General features: G+C 48.9%; 1 protein-coding gene across 3 annotated transcripts in view; it reads left to right on the top strand.

Moving 5' to 3' along the window:
- Positions 1 to 9,155: 9,155 nt before the first annotated feature.
- CD99L2 (CD99 molecule like 2) overlaps positions 9,156 to 20,318 on the top strand; it is an 88,885-nt gene continuing 77,722 nt past the window's right edge. For all 3 annotated transcript variants that reach the window (XM_058712293.1, XM_058712292.1, XM_058712291.1), the window contains exon 1: positions 9,156 to 9,332. In XM_058712293.1, coding sequence (XP_058568276.1) covers positions 9,266 to 9,332 — 67 coding nt within the window. In that variant the 5' untranslated portion in view covers positions 9,156 to 9,265. The remainder of the gene's footprint in view (positions 9,333 to 20,318) is intronic.

Genomic DNA, 20,318 nt, shown 5'->3' with positions numbered 1-20,318 from the left:
CGAGTGAAGAAAGGGCCAGATGGTAAATATTTTTAGTTTTGTGGGTCACGCAGTCTCTGTCACAACTACTCACTCCACTGGGCCCCGTTAGTACAAAAGCAGTTCTAGACAACAGATAAACGCATGGGCGTGGCTGCGTGCCGACAGAACTGTATTTATGGACATGGAAATGTGAAGGTCACATCGTTTCACGTGTCATAAAATATTCTTCTTTTTGATTTTCCTCAGCCATTCTTAGCCGGCAGAGCAGACGAAGACAGCAGTGGTCTCAGTCAGTGGTTCACGGCCTTAGTTAGCTGTGTATTCGACTCATCAGGGGAGCCTTTAGAAAAACACTAGTGCCTAACCTGTCTCAGGTCAACTACATCAACATCTTGGGGAGTGGAGCCTGACAGGGGGTAATTTTAAAAGCTCCCCTGATACCCAACAATTCAGGTACAAAGTCAAGAGAAATGAAAACACATGTCCACACAAAAACGTTTACATGCAGGTTCATAGAAGCATTAGTCACAATAGCCCCAAACTGGAAACAACCCAAATGTCCCACTTTTGGTGAATGGAAACACAAAATGTGGTTTCTCCATACAATGGAATATTACTCAGCCAAAAAAGGAATGGGGTTCTATTACCTACTACAACCATGGATGAGCCTTGAAAACATGATGCTTAAATAGAAGAAGCCAGACACAAAAGGCCACATATCATGTGATTTTTTTTTTTTTTTGTAGGAAATGTCTCGCAGAGGCAAATCCGTGGAGACAGAAAGGAGATTAGTGGTCGCCAGGGGCTGCGGGAGGGGAAATAGGGAGTGACGGCTCAAGGGTATGGACTTTCCTTTTGGGATGATGGAAATATTCTGGAAGTAAATAGTAATGGTTAGGCAACACTGTGAATGTACTAAATGCCACAAAATTGTTTACTTTGAAAGGGTGAGTTTTATGTTATGTGAATTTTACCTCAGTTTATAAAGGAATCTGAAAGCAGCACGCCCAGTGCGAAGGTAGAGTCTAGCACAGAGGCTGTGGGAGTAGAAAGGTCACTAAGGCCTTACTAGAACATACTAACTGTCAGTACAGATGATGGAAATACACAGGAAAACCTGGAGGCACGAAGAAGTGAGAACTTGTGAGAGCAGTGAGTCAGGCCAGATCATGGAGCACTCTGCAGGCCACGGACAAGAATCTGGATTTGCTCTGAGCGAGATGGAGTGCCTTTAACATGAGATTGATGGGTTTCAAGCAAGGGAACATGATCTGATTTACTTACTAAGAGGCTCCCCCTGGCTGCTGGGTGGAGAACGGGCTGGAGGCAGCTGTGCAGTTATTCAGGGCAGACTTGGGTGCACCCATCCAAGACGATTTAGAAGGCAGAGTTTGCAGGACTTGGTCATGGAGTGAGTGAGACCAGGGAGGGGTCAAGGCTGCCTCGTAGGTTTGGGGCCTCAGCAACTGGGATATCAGTGGTGCCATTTACTGAGATGGGGACCACAGCAGGGAGTGGCAGGGTGCTTTTCGGGACAAGGATGAACAGTTCTTATCTGGACATTGCAATGCCTCTGAAAAAGCATTAGACAATGCAGAACAGGCATTTGAAGGTACACGTACCTTCCCCAGGGCTGGGAAGGTAAAGGTGGGTGTGATCGGCATGTGAGTGTGAATAAGCTGGCCCAGAAGAGAGAAGGGACTGAGACGTGAAAAGATGCCCAACTCATCACTCATCATCAGGGAAACAGAAATCAAAACCACAATGAGATAATCACCTCACGCCTGTCAGAATGGCTAAACTCAGCAACACAAGAAACAACAAGTGTTGGCGAGCACGTGGAGAAAAAGGAACCCTTGGGCACTGTTGCTGGGAATGCAAACTGGTGCAGCCACTCTGGAGAATGGTAGGGATGTTCCTCAAAAATTTTAAGATAGAACTATCCTATGACCCAGGAATTCTATACTGGGTATTTAGCCAAAGAACATGAAAACACAAATTCAAAAAGATATACGCACCCCTATATTTACTTACAATACCCAAATTATGGAAATGTTCATCAATAGACAAATCAAGAAGTGATATATATATATACATATGTATATAATATATATTATATATGATTCATATATATATGAATATTGCTCAGCCATCAAAAAGAATGAAATCTTGACATTTGCAACAACATGGATGGAACTAGAGAGTATAATGCTAAGTAAAATAAATCAGAGGAAGACAAATACTATATGATTTCATTCACGTGTGGAATTTAAGAAACTGAATGAGCAAAGGAAAAAACAGACAGAGACAAAGCAAAAAACAGACGGTTTACTCTAGAGAACACACTGATGGTCATCCAGGTTAATAGTTTCAGAAGGTCCTACTTCCCGTACTGTGAAGAGTGAACAGGAGAGAGGAGAAGGAGAAGTAAGGGCCCCACTCGCGTAGGGTGTCCTCAGTGGGGACGGAGAGAAGGGGTTGCTTTAAGAAGTCTTGAAGAAGTAGAATTGCCAGGCACTCAATCGATACATGTTAATCAATTTTTGTTGAAGTTCATATAAACAGGTAGAGGCAGATCCACGCCACTCCAATTTCTCTGCCTTGGTTTACCCATGCCAGGTGATAAAATTCTGCAGTCAAACAGGTTTGGCATTTGCATAGGAGTTAGTGGAATCGAATGATCATTTTGGATGGGCTGGGGTTGGGCTCCTGTAATATTCAAATTCCTGTACACTAGCACCGTATATACACGTGTGTGCTTATGTGTGTATGTGGGGAGAGGTGTTTCATGTAGCGGTTCCCCAAAGGGGAGGCAATGCCTGTGGAAAGCCAACAATGCAATGATATTACTATTAATGGGGTGCTATTTTCTACATTTGTGCCCTGTAACTTCTTCTGCACTGCTTTGATTACATGCAAAGACCTAAAGAGGCCACATGTTGATTTCTGTGGTTTTGAGTCTTCTCACTGTTTCAGGGAGAGTTCACCAGGTAAGTTACATAAGGTCCCTTACTCCTTTGCATTGCAGGGGCAAATGTTAAGTCCTATTCCCGCAGAGTAGAAAATCCTGCCTCGGAAATATTGCAGAGACATAAGTTATTTTTTGCCAAGTGCTTATGCAAATTTCATATTAACTCGACTGAGCACTAGAAAGAAATTTACAGAACAGTCTCTCCCATTAGGAAAACATGCAGGTATAAGGTTTTGCCCTGCTTGACTTGGCACGCAGGCTTCCAGAAGACGAGTGGGTGTTCTGCATTTAGATTTCCGGAGAAGAGGACTCCTTCTCATGATAATGAGACTTGAAACTGAGTCGTGACCCACGGGCATTTTGCACCTGTCTTCCTTTCCTTCTACACTGTTCTCATTGCGCCATCTGGCCACTATCCTCACCCTTATATGGTCCTTGGTGTGTTAAGAAAACACCACCGGGCCTCCCCTGGCTCCCCATCTCTGGTGCCTCTTCGCTCTTCTCCCTGCCTCTGCATGGCATCCAGCTTCTCCTCCGCTCTCCCCAGGTTTTCACTCTTCAATGGCTCTGTCACCTACAGCAGCATTTTCTAAGGCAGATGCTGGACTAACGCAGTCCTGAGTCTCCTTGAAGAAATGGATCCAGGAAATGCCAGTCTGATCTCGTCACCCTGCAGCCTCACCCCAGCCCCACTTAAAATGCACTGGGGTTCTCAGTCACGTTTGGATAGAGTCCAGATCTTGCCTGCTCCGTGAGCCCTGCGTGACCTGATTCTAGCCAACTCAAATTCCCTCTGCTGCCCACTCTCTCATTTCTGGGTGTCTCTCTCAGACACCCCTTCCCCCTCCAGCCCTCACACATGCCCATCTGTCTGCGCGGTGGACTAGTACTTCGATGCTCCCCTCTGCTCATAAGTGCCTGTGTCACGTGAAGGCACAGTTGCTTGTCGTGTGTCTCCTCCCCACAGGGCACCTTGGACTTGCTTTCCTCTCCTGCCCTGAGAATAGGGTCAGGCCCCCACACACATCCCCTCCTTTCTGTAGCCACATACATCCTCTGAATCCAAACCCTTCTCTTTAGGCCCATGGCTCCCAGCCTCTTCTCCGAGATAATGCCAGGAGCCATTCCTATGGACCATTTGTGCTGTCCCTCTGCCATGCTTAAAACCCTTCAAATGGCTTCCCTCTGTTCTTAGGATCAAATCTTTGTCATTAGCATGGCATTCAAGGCTCTGCCTGACCTTGCCTTACTATAAAATCCAAGAGAGGAGACTGAGGAATAATTTGTTAACAACTCAAAAAAATGTGAGGGAACATTGTTTCAGAATCCATTTTCAGAGCTTCTGTTTACATGTGGAGTGTGTTTTTAAAATTTCCTACCTACCAGGGCCCTGGGTGGGCTGAATATTGCTGGTGGTTCCCAGATTTGTGAATTTCACTGGCGACTAGATTTCCTTTCTTCTCTTTTCTTTTCTTTCTCATCTTCTTTTCTCTTCCTTTTTTTTTTTGAGAGCAAGCGAGCACGCACAAGTGCATGCACAAGCTAGTGTGGGGGAGGGGCAGAAAGAGAGAGACTCTTAAGCAGGCTCCACGCTCAACATAGAACCTGACACGGAACCATGGAATCATGACCTGACCCAAAATCAAGTCAGACGCTTAACTCACTGAGCTACCCAGGCACCCCACATTCCTTTCTTTTAATTTGGGGACAGATAGGATTGCTAACTTTTTATTTTGCAAAGTAAGCACATTAAACAAAACCCTATTATGTCTTCAGGATATAAAGGACTTTTGTATACCACGCAAAAATCCACGATTTCGGAATAAAGGTCAGTATTCTAACTTTATGGGGGATAACTTGCCACAACAACCTCATTTGTCTTATGTCGCCTGGGACTGTTAAAGACTTGCATGTGATGTCAGGCATCTTGGGAACTGTTGTGGCCCACAGTGCTCCCCTCCCTGCAGCTAGCTGTTTGATATGCAGGGAGTCTTTGTCTCCAAGTTGGCCTGCACAGTGGGGAGCACGATGGGAGAGTGTGGCAGCCCTTTTGTACCTGCTGCGGAGCAGGACCCCACAAACTACTTTGGTGACGGATGAGGGACCCAGGCTGTGGGAGGAGAGAGGAAGCCAGGAACGCAGCTGACCTGCCTTGGGTCCCAGGGGCCAAAAGACGAGCTGGAGTTGGTCCCTGCCAGGGCTTTGTCCCTGCCCCTGCCTGCATGTAAGCTCCCTCTCCACTCTGGTGCCCCAAAGATCGGCGAGGGGGGGGGGTTTCCCAGGAAATGGCACTCCTGACATGGACAGTGGTGCTTTCGAAATGGGTACCTTCAGCCATGGTGGGGCTGGTGGCAAGACCATTCCAAGGGGTCTGATGAACTGGTAACAGCAAGTGGGGCTGACTTTGGCCATGGGTCAGTGAGGCCCCCTTGGGGGACTTTATAAGGAAGGGTTTGTGGCATTTGGGGGCAAGAACAGGAACCCTGCACTAGTGACAGTGAAGTAACAGCTGTTTTGGAATTTAGAACTCATCTTCCCAAGGATATGGTGTGCAAGGAGGAAGTGGGGGCAGAGGTTGGGGAGTGGTGGAAAGACGGGCTAGTAGTCAGAAGCCTACCTCGGATTAGGAGAAGCTGTCCCAGCCCCATTTATGCCTCTTTTGTACCCCCAGACCAGCCTGGTGGCCATTTGTCCATGCCGCACTTCTCTGCCTGGGTCAGAGCTGAGGATAGGTAGGCGTTTTGGGAGAGGAGCTTGTCAGGCTAAATGGCTTTCCAACTGGTGACAATTTTAAGGATATAAAAAGTTCAGGAAAGGTTGAGGAGGAGCAGGATGGTGAGGTCAAGGGGCTGGTATGGACACAAGGCAGATATGGCCAGGAGTTGGTCCCAGCAGTCGTACTGGGGAGCGTATATATGTGTATATGGTACGTGATATTGGTATACAGAATCACGGTTTCTGAGTGTAGAATTTCCCGAATGTAAATCAACTCCATGTTCAATTGTAATGCAGTGGAGTAGCAGCTACCTGACTGAGAAGCTCACCAAGTCCCAGGCTGGACTTCAGCTTGGCAAGGATCAGGGCCTCGATGTCATCAGCCCTCTCAGACTCACACAAACCTAACATATAAGAGACTGAGAGATAAACCAGATCCAGATGAATCATTTTAATAGGGAGAGTTATCTGATAGGCTAACTGACCTCAGACACTTGCAGTATTTTGATTAGTGGCTTTTTTTTTTTTGAGTGGGTGTCTCTTGACACATGGTAAACATCATCCTTTTCTGTTGGTGTTGGGTTTTTTCTGTTCTTTGTTTTTGTTTGTTTTTTTTTAGAGACAGAGACAGAGTGTGAGCGGGAGAGGGTGAGAGAGAGAGAGAGAGAGAGACAGAATCTGAAGCGGGCTCCAGGCTCTGAGCTATCAGCATAGAGCCCAATGTGGGGCTCGAACTCATGATCAGTGAGATCAGACTCAAGCCGAAGTTGGACGCTTAACCGACTGAGCCACCCAGGCGCCCCCTTTTCTGTTGGTTCTTATGGCTGTGTCACGTCCTGTGCTCATTCCGTGCCACACCTGTTAACATTCATCCTTGCCACACTTCCACCTGCTAAAAGGGAGGCTGGCAAACTTTTTCTGTAAAGGGCTGTGTGGTAGAGATGTCAGGCTTTGCAGGGTCCATGGTCTCTGTTGCAAGTATTCAACTCTGATGTGGTAGCACAAAACCAGCCATAGACAATACAGAAATGGATGGCTGTGGCTGTTTCCACAAACTTCATGGACCCTGAAATTTGCATTTTGTGTAACTTACCATGTCACAAAATAACCTTTTGATCTTTTAAACCAGTGAAAAATGCAAAAGCCACTCTTAGTTTGCAGGTTGTACAAATAGGCAGGTGGGCTGGATTTGGCCTACAACTACCCCTGAGCTAGGGGATAGCGTTCCTGCATATTATGCCGTGGCCACCGCTTTGCTGGTGGGATTTAGGCATCTCCACGCACCTTTACCAGGTAGAGCTCCATTAGGGTGTGACTGCTGCATGGTGAGTGCATTTTCCTCACCTCCTCGTGCCTTCTCCATGTGAATGAGTATATAGGTGCTGGGGTTTGCCCCTTAGAGCCTGTAGGGGTCTTAAAGACCATGATGTCTAGTGCCCTCCTGGTACACATGTGACCACTGAGGCCAGGACACAAGAGAATGGCCCAGAACACTGGAGAGTTGGTGGGAAAGATTGGGGGCATATCTGCAGCCTGGCATACATAGTAATTGCTCAACCTCACAGTAGCCATTTTTTTTAGCTGTTACAAGACTCACAAGAACCTCTCTGCTCACTGTGTCTCAGATCACCCATTTCTCATCATACCATGAAATCCTCACCATAACCTTTATTGGTCCAGCCAGGATCTCAACCCTGTCTGGCTCCAAAGCACACGTTCTTAGCAGCCATTTACTCACTGGGATTCCTAGTGGTTTCCCTGCCTCTTTGATACTGCGGGACCATAGCTGGTTAACTCCCCAACCTCAAGCAACCTCCACTTTTGCTCCTTTCCCCTCATTAATTATTGGGGTGTTGCAGGAAGTTGTGAGAAATAAAAAATAAGGGGGAAATGCCTGGATTATGCTGTGTATATAGTGTTACCTAGCTACTAGGTATTTGTTAATTCTCCAGGTAGTTAGTGTCATTGGATAAGTACTGTCTGAAAATCAAGACATCCACTTACTCCTTACATGTTTTGTTTTTCTAGCCCCAGGATTCAGAGCAATGGATGGAAGTCATACGGGGAAAGATGTCGGGTCTATGTCAAGGAGACCCCTGCCCCCTACTATGGCTCAGGGGGCAGGAGACGCTTGTGCGGAGGTTGTCTCTGGAGGTGCTGGCGGGGAAGAGTGGGGTGGGGAGCCCAGGAAGCCTGCCTGGGGTACACTGGGGGTAGGTGGTAGTAGCCACCCTCTAAGGAGGATGTGATCCAGGGCAGCCCTTGCCGAATAATGGCAGGGACAGGCTCGACGCCGCCGCTCTGCCACTCCGGAGAGCAGTGGAGCTCTCTCTTTGTCCTGGAGAGCTGGCTGCAGCTGGAGCCCTTCTGGAGGGTGTTCACGTCAAAGGCTGCGGCGGGCATTTTGCGGTTCAGGGCAGTGTTGGATTCTGATTTCGCCCAGCCCCGGAGATGGACTCCGTTTGCGGGGGTTCATGGGAAAGGACTGCAGCGCGTCTGTCGATCATTGAGCACGTTTTCACATCGACCCTGCAGATGTGAACCTGCGCTTTCAGCGCATTCATCAAAGCCTCGGGAGAGCTGACCCTGTGTCTCCCCCCTCATCTCCCGGGCCCAAGGCGTTCTGGCTCCAGGAGCCCCCCCCCCCCCGCCCCGCTTTCCTCTCGCCTGCCCCGGCGCCCCCGGCCTTGGGCTGATTTCCTCGAGACGTGCCGCTGTTTGCCAACAGCAGGCAGACACGAAAACGGCCCCTTTCTTTCATCTCCGGACGGGGTTCCACTACAGTTTCCTGCAGGGATCGGCGAGTGGGCGGGCAGCCAGTTGTGAACAGCGAGCTCAGCCAAAGCGACTGGGGCAAGAGCACAGTGCTGCGTCCTGGAGCCGCAGCTGGAAGGGACTCCCAGGGAACAGCCTTTTACAGGGAAGACGCCAAGTCCGGAGGGAAAGAGCCCTGTCCAAGGTCACCGGCTGGCAGAGCGCACCTGTCGTGTGCGCCGCCTCGAGTCCGCTCCGGGCCGGGAGGAGTCTGGCTCGCGGAATGGAAATCACTGCACACCCTGGCCGCCCGCGCCTCTGGCTCTTCTGCCACTGTTGACACTCCGGACCCGCAGGCTCACCTCTCGAGGACTGGGCGGGGGGTGGGGGGTGGGGGTGGGGAGGCCTTTCGGGCAACCAGCAACGCGCTGGCTCTCGCCGCAACCCGGGCGGACCCACCCGCCGGGTGCCCACCCGCCACGGCCTCGCTCACCAGCCCGCACCCAGGGTGAGGGCCTGCCCTCAGACTGCGGCCCCGCCCCTCGCGCGGCGGCCCCGCCCCCCGAGACTGCAGGCTGGCCCCGCCCCTCGCGCCACAGTCGCAGCCCCGCCCCGCCGCACCTGGCCCCAGCCCGGCGCGCCCCCCAGCGCCAGCGCTCGCGCGCGCTCCTCCGCCCTCCCGGGGGTGTGCGGCGCGCACCGGCTCTGGGCGGGGCCCTGCAGTGGCGGCGGGGCTCCTCCTACTGCTGCTCCTCCTCCTCGCTCCCAGCACCTCCCCGACCTCCCCCTCGGGCGCTCTCGCGCTAACTGCGCTCTTCGGGGCCCCTCTGCCCGCTTCCAGCCATGGTGCTCTGGCGCTCGGCGTTCTTCATCTGCCTCGCTTTCTCCTTGGCCACTCTGGTCCAGAGAGGTAAGGCGGGCGGGGGGCGCGCGGGGACCCCGCCCTGTGGGCCCGCGGGGCGGGGGCTCGGCGCCCCGCGGCCCCGTGGTGCGCATGAGCGGCCCGGCCCCCACCTCGCAGGCCTGCGGCGGAGGCTGCGGGCGGGTGGGCGGGGCAGTGGGGGTGCGAGCCCCGGGCCCGGGGGGACTGACCTTGCCGCGATCCAGGTGGTCGGAGAGGAGGGACCGGGACCCCTCTGGGTGCTGGGCTAGAAACAGCGGGTTAATCCTCCCTTAAAATCCTGAAAGAGGTGTCACCGCCGGTGACAACAGCTGTCCCCAGGAGATTGCTTTTGGGAAAACCTTGAAGAGAGCACACTCATTCCCTTGAGCGGGGCTCCTCAAAATGTGTTTTGAGGCCACCTGCAGCAAAAGCACCCAGGGAGCTTCCTGGGCGAATTCCTATCCCCTTTTGTCAGGATATTTGCGGGGACGGGATGGGGGGGCAGCGATGTGTAGGTCTAACCAGCTCCCCAGGTGCTTCTGGTGCCCGCCCCAGTTTTCTAGCCATTGGCGACTTTTGCCAAGGAGGTAGAGAGAGAAATGCTGCGGAATCAAAAGAGCAAGTGTCCTAGAGCCGCACTACTCCAAGTGTGGTCCAAGGGCCCTCGTAGGCATCACCTGGGACTTCTTGGGAATGCAGCATCTCAGGCCCCGCCCCTGACTTAGTCTGATTCTGCGTTTTAACTAGATCCCCGGGTTGTTCGCAGGCATATTTGAGAAGCATCTTAGAATAAATGCAGTGTGTGGTTAAAAATAGGACCTCCAACATGTACAGACAGAATCTTCTTACACTTATTTATATCCCATCTCCACATCAGAAAAAGGTTTGAGGAAAACATTGCAATTAAGTAGAGTTGGGCTCTGAGCTTCCTGACAAGGAAGGCAAATTCAGCTAGTGAAAAACATGAGCTCAGCAAAAACAAAACTTTGTCCTTGTACTGAGTGCTAGTGAGATTTATGTTACACACGAGGAACACTGGAAAACAGTAGACAGTCTAAGGTAGTTTTACAAAAGATGCAGAAATATTTCTCATGTGGGCAGCCATCCTGGACCTGATACAAGAAGAGCCATTCAACATTCTACAAAGGTGTCAGGCTCTGTTCCAGAGACCGATGATGCAGCAGTGAATCAAACTAAGACTGCCTTTCTGGAGCTAATGTCCTGGTGTGGGGAGAAAACAAGCATAGACATCACAATCTACATAATATATTGTTAGTGCTGTGAAGGAAAATAAAGCAAGTTATAGGGTTGTTGCATTTTCTGTTTCATTTTTCTTCTTCGGGGTTAACATTTTAATTTTTTATGATGCATTTGTGGGAAAAAGTGTAATTGCTTGATTGACTTTTGTTGGTATGGAATGTTTGAAAGTGCACGCACAAAAAAATTAGAAAAATGATATTCCCTTCGAGGCTATATTCTTCAACATGGTATGCACACTGAGAGGAGGAATAGAAATGAACAGGTCTCAGATTTTCACCATGATGTGTCATACTAGGTGATTTAGGAGGTGCTGGAGGAGTCTGTGAACCATTGCAACCATTTTACAGGTGAAAGTGGCACAGAGAAATGTGAGGTAACTTGCCTCAGGTGGCAGAGCTAAGATTTGACCCCAGGCTTGTCTGATGCCACGGTCCTTGCTTATAAGCACCTGGAGGGTGCCCTCCTGCCTTGGGAAAGTTTTCTGAATTTCACTTGGTTTGCTCAGCCTTGTTAGGCCTAACAATGGCATTTTGAGGGGACTAGGAGTATGTCACTCTCAGATCTGTGGCCCTGCCACCAGCTACCACCTCCTGAGTGCTTGCTGTGTGCCAGGCACCTCACATGTCTTGTTTTCAGTTGCCCCAACAATTTTGTAGGAAGGCATTACTTTGCCCTTCAGGGTCTGGCAAGTTGAGACAGACTGTATTTTAGTAGTTCTGAAAAATCCTCTGAGGACAAATATGTTGCCTGCATGCACCTACAGAAATGGGAAGCTGATCTTTTGTGTGGTGGGGGAAGAATCACAGTGGTACAGGAGGGGAGTAATGATCACGAAGGTTCCATTTCCCCAAATGCCTTCCACGCACCAGGCCCTTGGTGCCTCACACACGTTTACCCCTCATAACCACCCTGAAGGTTTTGACAGTATGACCCCTCTCGCCTTCTTGTGTCCATAACGGCCATTTGTATATGGCCTTGAAAAGTAACTCATTGGTAACCCATTTCTCAGATGAAAAATGAGTGGCCCGGCGAGGTTTAGGACTTAAACTCAGGTTTGTCTGAATAACCAAAGCAGGGGTCATGAACGTAGAATACCTCTGTGCCTCAGTTTCCCCATTTGTAAAATGGGGATAACCAGAACATCCACATCAAGGGATTGTTAGCAGGATTGAATGAATACAGATGGATAAAGTGCTTAGCACAGCGTGTGGCTCCCAGCGAGCTGTTAGTAATTCTTACGTTGCCTAAAACATTCCAAGCCACGGTTTAAAAATACGCAGTGCAAACCTTGAAAATATCAAGCTAAGTGAGAGAAGCCAGACACAAAAGCTCACATATTGTATTGTCCATTTATATGAAAGGTCCAGAGTTGGAAAATCCATAGCGACAAAAAGTACATGACTGGTTGCCAGAGGCTTTTGGGGGGTGATTGGGGAATGGAGGAGTGACTGCTTCACATAGGTGCAGTTTCCTTTTGGGGTGATGAAAATGTTCTGGAACTAGATAGAGGTGATGGTTGCACAGCCTTGTGAGTGTACTAAGAGCCATCGAATTGCACACTTTTAAAGGGTGAGTTGTATGGTGCGTGAATTATATCTCCGTTAAAATTTTTTTTAATATAAAAATTTTTATATGTCCATTTAAAAAAATTCACTGTAGTCCAAGCAGAACAAATGAGAGTGATGGCAGCCTGTGACCCCTGGGACTTGGTCACATAGGGGAGAGAGAAGAGCAGTGGGCCCCAAGTGCTGGTGGTATTGGGATGTAGGCTAGGATCCAGGCAGAAGCCCTGTGGGCCTCCTTGGGATGGGATATTGGGTATGAGCCAGACAGGCCACAGGGGCATGTGCTGGGTTGGCCAGATCTACCCAATCCCTCCAGCCTCCATCCCTGACTTTCCTGGGTTCTTCCAGCACTTGGTGTTGGTGCTTTTCCTGCTATGTGCCCACTCCTACTCTTTGCACCTGGATGTCCTCGTCTGCTGCTCTGGGTGGGCTTGGGGAGGCCTGGCTGCAGGGGGTCCTGTCTGCCAACCCAGACTTGGCTCTCCCTGAGTCTTACTCACAAGTCCACTGATTAGCCGATCTCGGTTTGCATGTAAAAGGTTAAAAAGTCACCGTAAACGTCTAACCAAAACTTGTGGGCAGTACTTGAAAGAAGGGAGATGATCCATATGAGGGTGAGTGGGAAGCTGTGCTGGGTTCCCGCAGATAGCCAAGCCCTAATCCCTGGCACCTGTGACTCTTAGGGTATGTGTAAAGAGGAATTAAGGTAGCTAATCAGCTGGCCTTAAATAAGATTCTCCTGCATTATCCTGGCCAATTGAGGGACAAGGGTCCTTTAAATATGGAAGGTGGAGGTAAAGGAGTGAGAACGGTGCGATGTGAGAGAGATTTGGCCCAAAGATGGAGGGCCACAAGCCAAGGAATGCACACACAACCTCTAGAAGCTGAAAAGGGGGACAGACTCTCCCCGAGAGCTTCCAGAAGGAACAGAGCCCCGCTGACACCTTGCTTTTAGCCCAGTGAGAACTGTATTGGACTTCTGACCTCCAAAACCGTAAGATTAAAGAAATGAAGTGTGTGTTTGAAATCTTTCGGAATTTGTTGTAGCTGCAAGAGCAGACTAATAGAACAGCTAAGGGGTAGATAATAGCTTCCTCTTCATTCCTTGAAAAAACTAGCTTGTGCTGTCTCCTTACAATGTTTCGGTTTTGCTATCTTAAACCAATTCCCTATATGCTCTGAGTTCAGGAGTTTAAATGTGCAGAAAATTGGGATTGCAGTGATGTTCTTGGTGTGGAAATGGGCGTTTAGAAGCACCTCTGAGGGCCCTGGAAGACCGCTACATCCTTTTTGCCTGGGTTTGATTTTTTAGAGCTACTTCACAAGGAAATTGGAGCTGGTGCCTACAGTGCCTCCGCCCAGAGGCCTTTACCTTCTCTCCCCCCCCACCCTGAGTCCTGATGGCTGCTTGATGCAGTGCTCTCTGTGGCCCAGCAGACAGATCGAGGGGTTTGGATTTGTCTGGCTGCACCTGCCCCTTTGCTGAGGAGGAAGGATGTGCGGCCCCACCGGTGTCCTGGCTTCAGCTGATTGTGTGGTTCCCATTCTCCCCAAGCCGGTGGGAGAAGAGAACCAGAGCAGGAATGGGGCCCGGGGGTGGTCCTGGACCTCCACTTGAGCTTCAACCTGCTTTGAGCTCTGTTTTTATGAGTTTTTGGTCCAGGGCTGCTCATAAGATGTCAAGGGGGCTCTGCAGCTTTAGACCAACAAACACACTTGGAAAACTGTGGTTGAATTCCACAGAGAGTGGTGCTCAGGGAACATCTGTTTACTGGGGGGCTAGACAACATCTGGCTGGCAATGCCAGGTGGTTCGTTTGGGATTACTTTCCAAATTAGAGACGGTACCCTCAGCAGGAAATACTGTTTCAGTGCGGAATTCACTGCCACCAAAATAGTGCCCCGGCACAGACTGGGCTCATTTTGACATTCTTTTTATTTTTATTGCTGCTTCAGCTAGCCTGGGATGACAGAATTAACACACAGCCTGCATTCCAGCGTGGCCCTGGCCCCCGCCATTTGCTGGCAACAGTTGCCTTATCTGCACCAACAGGCTGCTGATGTCTGCTTTGTTGGCCTCACAGAATTGTTGGAGTAGCCAGTTAATTGCTAATGCAAACGGGTGGTGTGTTAGGTTCCCTAGATGGGCCAAGAAGGCGAAGAGGCCACCTTCCTAAGGCGGTTCCAGTGAGAATTCGGGCGCTCGTGTTTTTTACTTGGCCTGCACGAAAACGCCCCTGAGTTGGTGAGCTGGGCTCAGAGTCCGAATGAGCAGAAGCAGCTCTAATTTAGTTGCTCTTTATAGCCCTTTCACTCCCTGTGGAGTTCTGGGCTCTTCTGCAGGAGCGATCCCTTTTTTTACCTTTCATCATTCATTCATTTGGCTCCTCGCTCTGGCTCAAAAAATGCAAGAATCCACAGTAGTGCTTAAAAAGAAACAAAAACTGTGTTTTAATCTTTTATTCATCGCATACTCTATACCATGTAGACTCGTAGTTTGGGGGCTCCATTAGTTTCTTCCACCTCTCCCCTGAAACTGCTCCTGGCTAGGGTCAGCGATGGCTTCCTGTTGGGGGAAACGTGACACCTGAGGGACATCTGCCACCTTCTGGTCACCCCTGCACACACTGGAAGCACTTTCTCCCAGGCTTCTCACCTCTCTGACCTCAGGTGCTTCCAGGCTTAAAATTAAATTCTGTCTGCATACCTCTGAGTCTTCAGTTTCTATCCCCAGCCCTGAGAGCTCTTTACCTCTAGTCTCCTACATTCAGCATCCCCACAGCTGCAGGGTCCCTGCTAGTGGTCAGGTTCTTGAAATCAATCCTTCCAGTTCAGTTCTCCCCACCCACCCACCAGATCCTGGCCCTTCCTCCAGGGTCTCTGGAACTCCCATCCTCCCCATAATCTGGTAACCACAGGGTTCATGCCCTGTGCAGCTGTGGTAAATTATTTTGATGCTTACCCCTGCTAATAGGCATCTCAGAAGGACCCTGTGCCATCCTGAACTTCTGCTTGTCCCCTCCAGACCTGCTTCTCCCACCTGAGTACCTGCACCCTGTCCTGCCACTCCTCCGGGTGGCTCATTCTTTCACACCCCACATCTGATTGGTCCACGGACTGCCCTCCGAATCCTTCAGATTCCTACCTCCTCCCCCCTCCCCCCGGCTTCCTCTCTTGGTGGGGTCACCAGTGCCCCTCTTTGTGGGGCCCTGGCAGTGACCTCCCAAGTGGTGTCCCAGAGTCCACTCCTGCCCCCTACAGTTCAGTCTCCACACAGCAGCCAGGTGATCTTTCAGAAACCTAAGGTATCCTGTCCCTCTGCCCAGAACCTTCCAATGGCTTTGAATTATAATGAAAACCAAATGCAAACCCTTACTGAGGCCTACAAGACCCAACAGAATGGGGCCTACTCATCCTCTGGCCTCCACTCCCTGCCCCCCAAGTAGGCTAAGCACTCCCCTCTAGCTAGAAGGTCCTCCCGCAGATAGGTGTGACCTCACTTCCGGTCACATGCCCCTACCTTAGGCCCTCCCTGACCCCCTACCTGAAATAGCATCCCAATACCCTTCTATCCCAGCCTGCTTGGGCTTGCTTTAAAGTCCTCATGCCCAGATATTTTCTGTCTGCTGTCTTGTCTCTGCCGCCAGACTTTTGCTCCATGAGGGAAGGGACTTTGTTTTCATCTGCTTTGTCACCAGTATCTAGAACAATCCCTGGCACAGGGAGTGGGCAGGAAATGGATGGCAGGCATAGATACAGCAATTCAACCTCTAATTAAAGTGCTGTTTACAAGATCTGGGCAGAGTTAAGGGAGGCCAACAAGGGCTGGTGAAGCAAACACGGGGAGTGATTTGTACTCTGGGCTTCAAGGGAAGGAGGGGTTCTGGCGTCCCCGGGTAGATAGGGCTGGGGGCACTGGACAGGCCACCTGCGGGGCAAGAGCTCAGACAATAAACATGCAAGCATGCCCCCCATCCTTCCAGTCTTTGCTTCTGCATCCTGTGGCTCATCCCGTGGGTCCTGAGCCGTGTCCCTGGGGGCACTGCAGCAAACTCTTGGTGATGCCATGGATATTTTTTCAATTTTGAGGAACATGCATCAATCGATGTCTGTCAGATACCACACAAACTGCCACCGTTGAATTGGTTGGAAGGAAGCACTTCATAAACAGAGCTGTTAGGTATTTCTTTTGGTCGAGGGGTGCTGTGGGGAAAACCACAGAGGGCAGGCCTGCACCTGCCCTCAAGGAACTTACAGAGCTGGGAGCAACTCTGCATAGTGACTGCCGCATGTGTCCTGGCTCCGGACCACTTGTTCACGCGGTAGCAGATAAGGCCTCCCTTGCGCTCTGACTTCTGGTTGGGTTCAGCCCTTTGGGTCTCTTAATGTCTCTGTGACTTCCTCACACTGAGAAGTGCCCATCCATTCATCAGCTGATGGACATTTGGGCTGTTTCTACCCTTTGACTGTCGAGCATTGTGTGGTCATGAACATCGGCGTATAAGTTCTGCAGGGCACATTATCTAGCGCATGGCCTCGGAAGCCACACAGCGTCCCTTCTCTAACTGCTGGTTCTTTTTTTTTTTTTTTTTTAATTTTTTTTCAACGTTTTTTATTTATTTTTGGGACAGAGAGAGACAGAGCATGAACGGGGGAGGGGCAGAGAGAGAGGGAGACACAGAATCGGAAACAGGCTCCAGGCTCCGAGCCATCAGCCCAGAGCCCGACGCGGGGCTCGAACTCACGGACCGCGAGATCGTGACCTGGCTGAAGTCGGACGCTTAACCGACTGCGCCACCCAGGCGTCCCTCTAACTGCTGGTTCTTTATGAACTAATTGCCATCATGCATCTTATGGTTGATAGCTGTGCTTTCCCCTCTTCCTTTGATGCCACGCTGCTGTCATCGGCTCTCAGGGTGTTTCTCCAGTGAGGGGGTTGGACTAGCTGGCTCTGAGGGTCGTTCCTGTGCTGATGTTCTATGAGCTTCACTTGGCCCTATTTGCACAGGCTCCCTCCATGAGAGGGCAAGCACAGTACCCAGCATGTGGCCCCCTTGGAAGCGCCTGCACAGTGGGAGTTTCAAGGGCTTTGGATTATCTCATTAATGTAAGGCAGCCGGGCATTTGTTCTTCTCCCCCTCTGACTATTTCTACTTGAGAAAGAGTCACGAAGGGTTGAGTACTTTCTGTCCTGGGTAGAGGCTGTTGAGCTGAGTTTCTCTCCCAGGGCACTATTGACATTTGGAGAGGGATCATTAGGATATTTAGCATTCACCCCCGGCTTCTACCCATTAGATGTCAGTAGCACCCCGCCCCACCCCGAGTCTTGCCAACCCCAAAATGATTCCAGACATTGCCCAGTGTCCCCAGTGGGCAGAACTGTCCCAGGTTGAGACCCACGGCTGTAGAGACAGACATGTTGTTTGTAATTCCAGCCTCTGTTTTCAGTATTCCTTGTGAGTCCCTAAAGTTTTCTGTCCTTGTGTTGCCTGCAGATAGACATGTGGGTGTAAGTCCGATCACACCCAATCTGGCTTGGTATCCGCTCAAGCTGACTCTAGGCTTCTTGGCTAGCTTTGAGCTCATCCTAGTCTGATCAGGTACATCCCCAGTCTCTTCAGGTAGTTATTTTCTGCGTAGATTTCCACAGATGGCTCATCCCATCTAGTTTGTGTTTATCCTTATTAGTTTCACTTTTAGATGGTGACCTTGTCTCTTTAAATACCTTTGACGATTTTCTGAGAACCAGTGGAGAAAAATTGAACAGAAAAATGAACCGAAGACTTGACCAGGCAATTCATAGGAGAGGAAATCAAATAGGACAACAAGCATATGAAAAGATATTTAACCTCATTAGTAATCAGAGCTGCAAATTAAACTGTAATAAGATAAAATTACCTACCCTCCAGCAGGCTAAAAATTATAATAAAGCCTGACGATACCAGGTGCTTACATGGTTACAAGAGTAATATGCATTCTTTGTGGTAAACTTGGAAAGTGTAGAGAAAATCCAAATCCCGTAACCCAGGTTTAAGCAGTGTTAATGTATTGGAATATAGTATTTCAGTAATATTTATTATGCAGAAATATATATTGCACATTATTGGTGTCAAACTGTGCATATAGCTTTAACCTTTGTTGTGAAATCTAATATAGATCCAGAAAAGTGAGCAAGGCCTTTAAAATGTGTCCTCACCATGCAGATTGAGAAACAGAATGTTGACAATACCCCCGTAGACGTTCGCAAGCCCCCTCATGATCCCAGCCCCCTCTCCCCTACCATCTGATTTTTGTGGAGTCATTTTATTTTCTACTTCTACCACCTTGTGTATGTGGCCCTAAATAATACGATGTAGTTTGGCCTGCATTCTAACGTTACAGAAATGGAATTGCACTGGATGTACGTTTTTGTGTTTTGCCTTTGTCCCCCAAATGGCTAATGATCTATTGTGTGTGTTTGTAGTTCATTCATTTTCATTGCTATGTATTTTTCTGCTGTTTGAATATACTGTAAGTTTTTGTAATGCATTATCTTTTTTTTTTTTTTTTAATTTTTTTTCAACGTTTTTTATTTATTTTTGGGACAGGGAGAGACAGAGCATGAACGGGGGAGGGGCAGAGAGAGAGGGAGACACAGAATCGGAAACAGGCTCCAGGCTCCGAGCCATCAGCCCAGAGCCCGACGCGGGGCTCGAACTCACGGACCGTGAGATCGTGACCTGGCTGAAGTCGGACGCTTAACCGACTGCGCCACCCAGGCGCCCCGTGTAATGCATTATCTTATTGACCTATATGGAGATAATTTCCAGTTTTTGACTGCTTCAAGCAGTGCTGTGCCATGACCATTCTTCTGCAGATGGGCACAAGTTTCTCTGGGAAAGGAGTTCTCAACCAGTGGTCTGGGGACCTTTGGAAAGCCCATGAGACAATTTCAGCTTGAATTGCTAATATTATAAGTATCAGTGGATATACCTCAAGCACAAGATCTCTGACATTCTCAATTGTTTAGTATTGGAGTCATAAGGCCAAAATTTTGAAAATTGCTCTTCTAGGGTTATACTTAGTCGCATTTCTGGGTTAAATGGTGTTTGTAATTTCAGTCTTAACGGGTGTTGCTGCACAGTCTTCCAAAGTGTTTTTACGGGTTTATCTTCCTATCAGCAGTGTATAAGCATTTCTGTTGTACCACAACCTCACAACTTGAGTATTACGTTAGCTGCTGGTGGGGTTATAATTTTATATTGTTATGGTTGGTTTTGTATCTCTCCACTTACTCATGAGGTTGACCATCTTTGCATATATTGTCCCATTTGATTTCTTCTTTTATGCATTGCCTGGTCAAGTCTTGGTTCATTTTTCTATTTTTTAAAATTAATTTATATATTTTTAATTTACATCCAAGTTAGTTAACATATAGTGTAATACTGATTTCAGGAGTAGAATTTTAGTGCTTCATCACTTACATATGACACCCAGCGCTCATCCCAACAAGTGTCCTCCTTAATGCCTCTCGCCCATTTAGCCCATCCCCCCCACCAAACCTCCTCCAGCAACCCTCAGTTTCTTCTCCGTATTTAAGAGTCTCTTATGGTTTTCCCCCCCTCCCTGTTTTTATATTCTTTTGGCTTCCCTTCCCTTATGTTCATCTGTTTCGTATCTTAAATTCCACATATGAGTGAAGTCATATGATATTTGTCTTTTTCTAATTTCACTTAGCATAATACACTCTAGTTCCAACCACATTGTTGCAAATGGCAAGATTTCATTCTTTTTGATTGCTGAGTAACATTCCATTGTGGATACACACACATACACACACACATACACACACACATACACACACACATACACACACACATACACACACACACACACACATACACACACACATACACACACACATACACACACACATACACACACACACACACACACATACACACACATACACACACACACATACACACACACACATACACACACACATACACACACACATACACACACACACACACACACATACACACACACATACACACACACATACACACACATACACACACACATACACACACACATACACACACACATACACACACACATACACACACATACACACACACACACACACACACCCCATATCTTCTTTACCCATTCAACTGTCAGTGGACATTTGGGCCCTTACCATA

Source organism: Neofelis nebulosa, chromosome X (genome assembly GCF_028018385.1).
Source record: "Neofelis nebulosa isolate mNeoNeb1 chromosome X, mNeoNeb1.pri, whole genome shotgun sequence".
NCBI lineage: Eukaryota > Metazoa > Chordata > Mammalia > Carnivora > Felidae > Neofelis > Neofelis nebulosa.
This window is presented reverse-complemented; position numbering and strand designations above follow the sequence as displayed.